This window comes from Lacerta agilis, chromosome 12 (genome assembly GCF_009819535.1).
Source record: "Lacerta agilis isolate rLacAgi1 chromosome 12, rLacAgi1.pri, whole genome shotgun sequence".
In the NCBI taxonomy this organism is placed as follows: domain Eukaryota; kingdom Metazoa; phylum Chordata; class Lepidosauria; order Squamata; family Lacertidae; genus Lacerta; species Lacerta agilis.
In genome coordinates, this window is record NC_046323.1 from 23,754,330 (window position 1) to 23,766,476 (window position 12,147).

The 12,147-nt window shown below is 42.4% G+C and overlaps 1 protein-coding gene across 1 annotated transcript in view; it reads right to left on the reverse strand.

Moving 5' to 3' along the window:
- The window catches only part of DNAH11 (dynein axonemal heavy chain 11), a 139,684-nt gene extending 134,460 nt beyond the window's left edge, over positions 1-5,224 (reverse strand). The window contains exons 1-2 of the mRNA XM_033166182.1: positions 4,767-5,224; positions 1,128-1,268 (exon numbers count right to left, since the gene is read on the reverse strand). Of these exons, the coding sequence (XP_033022073.1) occupies positions 1,128-1,268; positions 4,767-5,018 (393 nt within the window). The 5' untranslated portion in view covers positions 5,019-5,224. The remainder of the gene's footprint in view (positions 1-1,127; positions 1,269-4,766) is intronic.
- Between the last annotated feature and the right edge of the window lie 6,923 nt (positions 5,225-12,147).

A 12,147-nucleotide genomic window follows, 5' to 3' on the forward strand; every position in this document is an offset into this window, starting at 1 on the left:
TGAAAAGCCTAGGCGATTAGAAAAGTTCTAGCCTGCCACATAGAAAACTACAGAGGAGACACCAGGTGTAAGTTTCCATAACTGGGGTTAAAGGATCCCTTTTCATTTGCTGTCACCAATTTTGTATATGATAGAGGGAACTTTTAAGAGTAAGCAATTGTGCAAAAGCAGACTGGTCACTTATTTACCAAGTAAATTTGCTCTCAAATAGCCACTGTCATTAACATCTACCCCGGCCTGCCATTTTAAGTGGAAAGCATGCAAGGCCTATGCTCTCCACAACGTATTACGGGAAAACTGTCCTCATTAATGACATTTTGACTTCCCCCAGAATAAAACCCTGAAGCAGAAATCCTAATCAATGACCTGGTTCCTGTGCCGTCGACAAGGCATGGTTTTAAACTATGGTTTAATGTGAATGAGCAGCACATTGGGGCAGAGAGCTAAAAAGTTGTCACATCACTCCTTCCCCCTTCTGCTGCGGACAGAACAAACCGGAGGCTGGCTTGTCGTATCTTCCCGGCATGGGCTCATTCATGGTTTCCTTTAAGCAAACCACAAGCAGTAAGCCAAGAACAAACCTTGGTTACTGCTCTAGGATTGTTTGGGGGAAACAAACAATGAAACCAAATTCAGATGATAACCTTGTACAGAAGTGCAGTAGGGTGCGGGAAGAGCTGCAAGATATTTTATACACCATGCCACCAACATGCTCTTTCACATTAAACCATAGTTTGTTTTAAACAATGGTCAGTGTGATGTGTGAAATTCTGTTTGCTTTTGTGAGCTACCGGGTGCTACTGTCTGCATACCCTTCCCATTATATTTTACTTTACAAGAAAAAAAAGGAGGGTTGAATATTCAGGTAAAAGACACCTGTTTTGTTTTGTTTTTTACCTGAGGAACCAGCCCCCCAGCTCTGTATAGCTACGGGCCCGTGCTACCCCTTCTTCATAAACCCAATTAACCAACATCCTGGTCAAGCCTATTTGATCTAAATCAGATGTTACAAAGGATTTCCCACCCTTTTGCAAGTTCGGGGGAGGACTGAAATCCATTTATTTGGTGGAGTGTGGTTAAAGACTGAGAAGTTAAAATTACGAAAGAAATACATAAGCTAGAAGTACCTCTTCTAAGAAAATCATTACATGCTCCATAGGTGCTCCAGACAATTCTGCAAATTTGAGGGCTTCATTGCAGTTTTCTGCTCCAACGCAGTCTGTGTTCTTCATAATACAAACTGTTTTGAGTTTCATGCCGCTGGGTATCTAAACCAGAAAGACATGTTACAATTCTCAAGTGAATGAATTGTGACCATATGTACTCATTCATTTGATAATTTATATAATGTTGTGAGGGGCTGGGGGGGGTAGGCTGTATGCCAGAGTCCCTTCTCATTCCTGGATGCAACAAGAATCCAATTGCTGGACTAGCCAGACAAGTTTATTGGTAATGGGTCATTAAAGTAACAAAGAAAGTGGTTCTGTGCCAGACTACAAATGAGTGGGGGCCCCTCCCTCAGTTCACTGGTAGCTAGAAAGACAAAAGCCTGAACTGTGGTGTGTGAGCTAGAACCAGAAGTAGGAAGCAGGCTGGGGAGCTGAGAGACAGAACCATGCATGATTTATGCTAGAATCCAAGGTTGTGGCTATGAGAGAAACAAGACCCTATTGGGATGTTAATGCTGTGAACCCCTCCATCATAGGCTTGTGTTGCATATATGTGCAAATAAACCATATGTCATATGAAGACACCACAGTCTCCACTGACCACTGTTCCTCTTTCTGAGGAAACTGAACTCTGGGCAAGCTCCTGGAACCCCTGGAATCTTGCACTGCTTGGAGATTGTAGGTTGGCGTGCAACACTATAACTGTGCCAATCTGGGAATTAAGATTGGGAACCATGATTAAGATCAACAACCATGCTCCATGCAAACCAGACCAGAGTGGAATAGCTCTTATGGTCCAATATTATGGTCCATAATATTGCAACTACAGAGGATTACCATAACGCAGAACCAGGACTGCCAAGATTCATGCTTGCATGTTGCACTCGTGCAAACTTGCGATTCCATAAACAACTTTGGAAACTATGGGGCACAAGTTTTCCAGGACAGCTGCGATGTATCCCAAACAAAAAAAAGCCCTTTGATGACTGGAATGAAGTGCACACTTGCACGATGCACAGAAGATTCAATCAGTGAATTAGTGGTTGTATATCCTGCTGTGGTGCTTACATGCTTCTGGATTGGAGCTTCCACAGTGTGTGTGTGTTTTGTGTTGTTGTTTTGTGGGGGGGGGGTTGCTGGATTCCCTGTCTCCCTAGTCACAGCCTTGCTGCTCTACTGAAAGAGAATCTATGTATGGAAACTTATTTCTGGTCATTTATTTCCACAATGAAGCATTATGGAGACAATTTATACGGAAGTATACCAACACTAATAACCTTGGTGTTAGATTAGTAAATTTGAAAAATAAAGTAAACTTTTAGGATTGCCATATTTTGAAGAGCAAAAATGAAAACATTTGCCGACTTTTACTTTTAACTACGGATCTCTATGACGACTTGCTTTAAATACCCATGAAAAAGAGGATGTGTCCTGGAAAAAGAGGACATATGGCAACCCCAATTAGTAAACTTATTTTTAATCTGGATACCTTATTTAATTGGGGTTGATCCAGATTTATTACATATTGCTTCAAGTATGAAGCATACATCAAAATTATTAGCTACTGTAGAGGGTTGCTTTGATTTTTTGTTCTATTACTTTGTGCAATGCAATGGTTTTAAACTAATTGTCTTATAATTAGCGATGAAATTCAGTACTTTTAACTCTAGTTGCAACATATTGATACAAGTTGTATCTAGTTTGTTTGGCCTTCCCCACCTAAATTTATAAAGTAAGTGTGTTGTTATGAAGATCAAATCTGAAGTAAAAAGTAAACCAAGAACAAAAGAGAATTCCTGATAATCAGAGACTCTCCTTGTTTCACTTTGAGGTCTCATCTCATTACAGAGGAACTGTAACCATTAAGCTTCTCATCACAGACACAGCAGAAGGAAAGAAATATTAGACTTCACATCCTTTCCCCCATGAGCTGGTATCATAACTCAGCAGTTACATCAGAATCCAAGTTGCAATCTTACCTCATGTGAAGTCAAGGGGAGATAATTTAGCATAACCACACCAAGTCAACAGCTTGTGATAAACAAGTTGTGTAAAGAAGCTTTTGAAAGCTGTGAATCACATGGAAGCAATTACCAATACAAATCTTTCTGAAATTCAGTTTCTCAGCAAAACAACTTAAGTGTTACATACAATACACAATAGCATTTTTACTACAGCAGAGAATGTCTCTCAAATAAATAAACATGCTCTTCAGCAAACAGGCAGAAAATGCACCTACATTGTTTACCTTACAGATTCAGAAACAACAGCCCCACTTGTTGGCATTTGTTTGGGTTTGTAGCCTGCCACATTGCTCAGGCTTTTGGTGAGTTACAATACAGAAACAACACAATCAAACTATAGTTCGCAACAGATAAATCAGACTTGCATATGAATAAATAAAAAACCAGCCCAAGCACAAAGGTCTTACAACATTTTCTAAAAAGTGCTTAGACTTGGGCCTTAGCAGTTTTCAAAGGAAAGGTGTTCTATGTTTTGGGGCAACCAGACAGGATTATAGCACTGAACATGTTTCAAACAGGATATGTGAGATGAGGTTCTATCAATGAATTAACTGTGTACCTTTTATAACCAAATGGAAATATATTGACAGACCAGTGGTACATGGCTCTAGGGATTAGTGTTAAATAATGCAAACTCATTCTAAAGTAAGAACTATGCATTAGAAACTTCTCAGGAACAGTCCCTACAACTAAACCAGGCAATGGATGCCGTTATGTATGGACGCTGTAAAAAAAACAGGTTGCAGGTGGGTACAGCCCACAGGTAGGCCCACAATAGCCAGCAATAATTTTTGTCACTGGAGGTTGGGTGGGATAGAATCATAAAATCACAGAATCATACAGTTGGAAGGGACCAAGAGGGTCATCTAGTCCAACCAACTGCAATGCAGGAATCTTTTTTGCCCAACATAGAGCTCAAACCCACAGACCTGAGATTAAGAGTCTCATGCTCTACTGACTGAGCTGAACAGCTCCCCCCCCCTTATGAAAATGGCAACAGTCCACTGTGGACTATGGTCATGTTCAATCCAATTCACAAGAAAACAACTGTATGCATGGGTACAATCAAAGGGAGAACTTGTATATAAGCAATCTGAAGTTATAGTCCTACAGCGCAAGCATATCAGTATAAAAAATAACAATTTATGAGATAGTGTACATAGTAGACCACCTTTTCCCAACTCCTGGTGAGATTTTGGAGTTAATGTCTCCTAGAATTGCTCCATAGGAGCCAAGGCCCCTTCAGCTCCCCCAATAAATTACTGTAGGGGTCCGCACCCCCTTAAGGTTGATGGGCATTGCCATTCAGATGGTATGTGCCATGTCATGTGATCGATTATGTGGGGTGGGGCTTACCTGTGTCCCCCCCCCAAAAATATTTTATTCACGTTGGCACCCCAGGGTGGCTTCGAGATTTGGAAGTCACCCATACCAAACACATCCACATGGCTGGGTGTTGACGGAGCCCACAGGAGGCGAAGGAGAAACGAGTCCACTTGGCACACTGCAAGATTACAGAAGGGCGCCCCTGTTCTGGAAACCCCACCCAAACACCTCCCCGGCCATTATTTACCTTCGTCCCAGCTGCCAGCCCTCCTGCCAGAGGGAGGCAGAAAGCCAGCAAAGTGAGGCGGCTGTTCTCCAGAAAGTCCTCCAGGAGCTTCTGGTTGTCTTCCTCCGCCAGGAACTGACTCCATTTGTCGTCTTTCAGCTTCAGCAAGTGCGCCACGCGGCGCCCCACGAATTGGACCCTCGCGTCCTCCGCGAAACTTTTCTCCTGCGCCGTCTCGTCCTCGTCCTCTTCCATCTCCAGCCCGGCGTTCATAGAGGGAGGAGCGGGGAAGGAGGAGGCGACGGCGGCGCTGCAGCTTTTCAGCTGAGGAACCTCGTTGGCAATGCTCTCCTTCGCGGCGGCGCGCCCTTCCCAACTTCTCTCCGCGACGCGAAGCTGGACGCCCTTTCCTCGCCTTCCCCGCGCAGTTCTAGAGATTCCGCTAATTAGCGCGCGGGCAGCTCACCTGCTGCTGCTGCTGCTGCTCCTCGCGCTCATTGCCGGCCCCCGAGTTGCTCCCCACGCCCCCGCCAGCGTCCGGTTCAACTCGCTGTTCTGTGTCTGCTCCTCCAATCAGCGGCGGCGTCCTGTTGCCCTGGGGACGAGGGAAAAAGTCACAGCCGGGCCACCCACAGCCGCTTCTCAAGGGGAACAAATCACGGCCCTGGCCAGTTAGGGCCCGGTCTTGCCAAGAAGGAACCATCAGCCGCTGCGACGGGGGTGGGAGGGGTGGGGGGGCAATGGAGAAGCTAAGGGCTGGCGAAGGTTTTTCAATGCCTGGTGCGTCACACGGATGTTTAGCGACACACCTCCAAGGGTCTCTGCCCCCCGCGCGCTGAAAAGCGCGCGCCGCAGGTCCTCCCCACGAGCAAATGGACTCGCTCGCTTCATAAAGCAGGAAAACTAGCCACTCGATAAAATGCTTTGATTTTTATAGGGTTTCCAAACGGTGTTTTTTTCATTTGGGCAAGGTCGGGTGCCGCTATCAAAGTGCTTCTGGGCAGGTGTTCGCAGAAGCCCAACTTGCAGCCAATCATGGCTTCAGTTTCTCATAGTTTTGAAATGGCGAAGTAGGCAAGCTGCAGATTCACGGAGAATACTAGGGAAAAACAAAACAAAATAAAATAAAATTCCTTCCAGTAGCACCTTAGAGACGAACTAAGTTTGTTCTTGGTATGAGTTTTCGTGTGCATGCACACTTCTTCAGATAGGGAAGTTCGTCAAAAACTGGCCAGTGGTTGGTTGGTTTCCTTCCCTGTTACCGTTTTTCTAGGCCACTAGGAAGAATATCAAACTATAACTTTTGTTTTCAAGAGCTGAAGAAAAACGTACGAACCTCTTTTGCCTATCAGAAGGTCTGCTGTTCAAATCGGCTTGACTGGGTGAGCTCCCCTTGCTCTGTCCCAGCTCCTGCCAACCTAGCAGTTCAAAAGCACGCCAGTGCAAGTAGATAAATAGGTACCGCTAGGCGTGAATGGAAGCACCCCCTGGGGGCGGGGCGTCCTGATGTCGCGTCGTGACGTCACGACACAACATCAAGAAGGAGCGAGCCTGCGCCAAATCAGGCGCATGTTTGCTCCGCAGCTTGCTCGTAGGCCACTAAGCAGGTTTGCAAGCAGGCTGCGGGGCGAGGCTGCCTCGCTCCGCAGCTTGCTCGGGCCCACTGGTGGGGCGGGGCCGGCCCAAGTTTCACCCCCTCCCCTGGAACCCGGGGCGCCCCGCCCCCTACGCCCTGCCCTTGCTACACCACTGGGTACTGCTGTGGCAGGAAGGTAAACAGCGTTTCCGTGCACTCTGGCTCCCATCATGGTGTCCTGTTGCGCCAGAAGTGGTTTAGTCATGCTGGTCACATTACGCAGAAAGCTGTCAGTGGACAAACGCCAGCTCCCTCGTCCTGAAAGCAAGATGAGCGCTACAACCCCAGTCTCCTTTGACTGAACTTAACCATCCAGGGGTCCTTTGCCTTTTTTTACCTTTATAATATCAGTAATATTATTACAAAAATCTTCAGGAGCTAGATGTGCTGTGATTCTTGTATGACACTGTGTCATGGACTGGTTGGGTGCAGAGGAATAGTGGGAGGTACCAGCTGGGGAACCACCAAGGGGAGAAGGCTCAGCCTAGGGTGTGGTGTTGGGACCAGACCAGTGGTCACAGGGAGAAGACTGGAAGGAGAAGGTGTCAGATCAGGCATAGGCAAACTCGGCCCTCCAGATGTTTTGAGACTACAATCCCCATCATCCCTGACCACTGGTCCTGTTAGCTAGGGATGGTGGGAATTGTAGTCCCAAAACATCTGGAGGGCTGAGTTTGTGTCTGCCTGTGTCAGATGCTGAGGAGGTAACAGGGCTGAGTGAGGAAGGAGAGTCTGTGGCAGAGAGAAGTCCACAAGCAGAGGTGGAAGAAGAAGAGGGTGGCCAAGAGGCAGAGCTGAGTCAGCTAGTGAAGAGTCATGAGTGTCTCCTCCTGCTGCAACAAAATCTTCACCCCACTTGTCTCCCAGAACGGGAAGAGGCATGAAAATGGCAGAGGAGAGATTGGCAGCGTGCAGACGCAGTCTTCGATTGCTTGGGGGGGGGGAACCTGGAGAGGAGAGGACTTAGGTGGTTGTGGGGAGGCAGGGATCTTCAGTCTCAGCAACTGCTTAATGGGGGGGGGGCAAGACCTATCAGAGATGGATTGCTGCGCTCATTAGGCCTGACACTCCTTTGCAGATTGTTTTTGCTAATTGTTAACTCTAACTTGCACATTGTGATTTACTGCTGGCTCGTTCCTGACACACTAGCAAGTAAGTCGTAACTTCATCTCCCTCTAGGAAGGCTTGCTTGTATTTGTCCATTAAGCAGATTGTCAGTGATAAACGGCTTCTGAAACTGAGTGAAGCTTCAAAAGCAGCTTGTGATGTGGAATAGGTGTGAAGTGGATTGTCTGCTGTTTAAAGACAGTCATTTAATTGAGTTATTAGAAGCAGCCTTCATAGATTTTTGAATCCCAGTATTTATTGTTGCTAGTTTTGCCCGGATCCTACATATGTTGCTGTTTTGATTCACTGGGTCAAAAGTGACCCAAAGTGACTTACATTGAAACACATTAGAAAAAATACTACCAATAAAAGCCTGAAAATGCTTCTATAAAATTAAAAGACAGGTGTTAAGAGATTTCATAATACTAAAAGAGGCCACAGGTTCCTGAAACCCTTCGAATTAAAAGCCAAAAGCCTGGATAAACAGGATAGTATTAGCCTGGCACCTAAAAATAAAGGTGGCAGTGGGAATGTCAATTCCAGAGGCACCACTGAAAAGGCCTATTCTCATACGGCCACCCTCTTCGTTGCCTGTGGAGGGGTCACATGAAGAAGGGCCTCAGCTGCATATGGCTTTATAGGTCCAAACCAGCACTTTGACTTAAGCCTAGAAGCTAACTGGTAGCCAGTGCAGTTGTGCCACATTCTGCACCAGCTGCAGTTTCTGAATTGTCTTAAAGGGCAGCACACTGCAGTAGTCCAACCTAGAGATTATCAGGGCAAAGACAAGGTGTGTTAGTTGCCTCTGTCCAGAAAGGGACAGTTGGAACAACAGTCAAAGCTGCTGGAAGGCACTTGGTGCCACTGTGGCCACTTGAGCCTCAAGCAACAGTAATGGATCCAGAAGTACCCTGAAACTGACATATCTACTCCTTCAGAGGGCGTGTAATTCCACCCAGAGCAGGCCACATCACATCCACCCCCTAACAGTACTTCAGTCTCATCTGGATTTAAGCTTGTTTATTGGCTCTCATTCTGGCTCTTACTGAGACAAGACATCAATCTAGCACATCCTCTGCCACAGCTGCAGATGGGAGATCCATTTGGGAGGCTCATTCTTTACAGATGCAAATACCCCTTTTGTCTAAGGCCCAACCTAGACATAAAACATTTGTCACATTGCTTGCCCTTGTGTAGTTTTTTTTATAAAGAAAAAGCAGGTTGGTTGGGGAGCCAAGTATGCACTATGGCATGTGTGAGCCTCTAATCGAAGTGTGAGCAAACTGCGCTTTCCCGATGTTGCTAAACTGCAACTCCCATCACCCCTGGTTATTGGCCAAGTAGGTTGGGGCTAATGGGAGTTGTAGTTCAGAAATATATGGGGGGGGGCATACCTGTTCTCACCCTTTGATGGTGCTTGATGTGTCTTCCTGCTGCTGAACTACGTATTACGGTACTTTTATAGCACAATCCTATGCATGTTTATTAGGATATGTGTCCCCCTTTGTTCAATGTTGCTTACACACTGTCTTATTACAATATTGATGTTTTAAAGGTTGTTTATGTATACACCACCTTGAATACTGAGTCTATGAGTGGAAATAGGACTCAAATATTATAAATTAGTACACAAACACACAATACAAATATTATAAATAAATACAAGTTTTTAAAAATAAACATACATTCAAACTCAAGAGAATTTTAATAGGTTACTTGCAAAGTATTATTGCAGGCAACAACGTCTACACAATTTTAGTTTCAAATCCACAAAAACACACAAAATGTATACAAATTAGCATAGTAAAAATTAATGCCTTAGAGGCTTTGCTGGCAGAATTAATTTGCAGATTCTAGAATGGGTGTTTCTTGTCTCCCCCCCCCCCTTCCCCCCTTTTCTTACAAAAAAATTTACAAGTGAAATATTACTACAAAACTTTTTATAAGGTTTTCTGCAAAACATTTACAATTTTACCACCAACTATTTTTTTTCTGTTTCAAAATCTTTATGTAGATTTAACACCCTATGCTGCACATCAATTTTTGCGGGATGACAATTTAGTGACATGCATAAAAAAATCACAAGGCATTAGAAATGGGAGACTTAAATACAAATATTGTTGCAATAAAACAGTTATAAAATTGAAAAATAGGACCCAAACATCATGCTTACCTAAGTTTAACAAATAAACCTTTTCTTCTAAGTAACACACTTTTATTACTTCTCTCATGAAACAGTGTGATAAATAATGACTTAACACCAATTTCTAATGCAATCAGGAAACACATACACAACCCTATCCCAAGAAAGCATTTTGAAAAGAAAAGAAAAAGCCTATGCCAACACTGGAGTTCTACCATGATAGTTACACTTTGCACTGATAAGTACGTTAAAACAAAAGCTTGTAATGGTGGCGAAGGGAATGAACAGTGAAGTGGCATTAAATAAGCTACTACTGCACATCTGTGCCCTATTACATACAAGTTACATCCCACTGAGTCAAATAAAGGACATTGAAATTTACGATCCTTCTAAGACTGAAAAGTGGACTCAGAATGGTATGCAGAACAGATTATTAAAACCTTTCCAATTCCAGGAATAGTAAGTGCACCTGCTAACACAGATTAATCTATATTAAGATTCTGTGATGCCAACCAGATTTTGATACACTTGTAATAGGGATTTGCTGCAGATTAAAAAATAATTTCCATTTCCTATCTGCACACATAAAGTATGCAAAAAAGAATATTTACCAGCTGTGCAGAGCACTCATACCTTCAGTTTACAAAATAAAATACTAAGTTAAACATGATTCTTTAAGAACATTTTGTTTGCTTTACTTCTATAGCACTGATTGTGAAGCCTAATGATAAAATATGTGTTTGATGCTGCAGCTGATCTGCAAAAATAATAATAATTAGCGTTACTTAATGGTCATCTGTATTAAATGTATCATCAAATTGAGTTTGAGGTTTTAAAGCCAGATAAAATCAGCTTAAAATATTTTAAATAAAATATACAAAATAATATATAAAAACCCAACTAAAATGGAAATACTTGTTAAATGCCTACAAAAGGTTTAAGAAACTTTCACTTATAACCACAGTGTAGAAATGTGTAAAATGGTTTTCTTTACTATGTATGTAAGTGGAAAGTATAAAAGACTTTCAGCTTGTATTTCACTACACTGGGCATCCCTAAGTGTACATAGTACAAAATGGTAGATCTTTTGTCTTTAAAAATGCATGCAATGCCACAAAACTGAGTGTTTATATAAGGTTAAAAACATAAATCATAATTTTTAAAGGATACACATTAATTTCTTGCACTGTACTTGCAAGTTCCATCATCGAAATATTTTGGTGTAAAAACATAAAAACCAGAAAGTCATGTGATCTTTACCAAATGGTGGGTTTGCAAAATATAATATTTGTGTCTATGGGAAATGTTTTAAATTCCAAAATATATTTGGCCATATTTGTGTTGCATACTTAAATTTGCACAGATGCCCCAATCTAGAAAAGCAGAGCTACACACAAAAACAATAATTTGCATGTGTAGCTGATATGGATGCAGCTGTTTATCTGGAATGCATCCCTATCCCTGCATTGTGAGCCTCATCTGGAATATGAATCTTTGTCCAGGGCGACGAGTTGTTATGGTCAACTAGTTGTCAGTGACTACAGCTGAATCCGTGACAAAAAACAAACTGGTGCTTTTTGAACTGTAATGGCTTAACAAAATGCATACTGGGGAAGTAATAACTTACCTCTACCAATATACAGCAGTCATACTTTTCAAATATGTTTTCTTTCTGAAGAATCAAAATTACTGATCCAACAAAAATAAATTAAATAATTTTATTTGCAAGCCTATCTACTGGGTGTGTGTGTGTGTGTGTGTGTGTGTAAGATTTTGATGGGATAAAAAAAACTAAAGAAAAATAAACAACAAAACCAAAACAAAACAACACTTGCAACTACTTCTATGCTTCCAAAGGGACTTATGGCTTGAGCCTCTCAAATAGCAGCCCCCAATGCCACATAGCAAGCCGCTTTTGATACCAAGGGGATTTTCAAAAGGAATTTCTGATAAGGCACAAGGGCCTGCAGTTCAAATAACCTTACTGAGTGTGCCTTTGGACAAGCCAAAAGTAGCTTTTTGGATCCTGGACAGTCGTTTTTGAAATGAAAGAAACAGAACAGCTTAATTTAAATTCATATTTTTGGTTGAAACTATTCATCCATTTCTTTGGCTGTTATGTCAAAGTCTAAATAGCTCAGTATGATAACCACGGTATTTGCTACTGACAAAAGGTTGACATTGGTGCATGAGGTCTACTACAATATCCTATATCCCACCATTTCCAAGTATTCTAATAAAATTTAAATATTTAAATTACACTTTTTATAAATGAAGTTAACCAAGGCTTAGCAATGGATCACTCATGTCTTGAAATGGGATGTGTTAAAAATATAGGACTTATCACATAGGTTCCTATATTTAACTTTTACATAGAAATTAATTAAAATCTTATGTCAATATATTTCTAAGATTCAATATTTGCTACAGTATACACTGGCTCTATAGATCTCTTTCTCTCTCCTAGAGAATAATTTGTGTTTACTGATTGTCATTATACACACTACTATAATGTA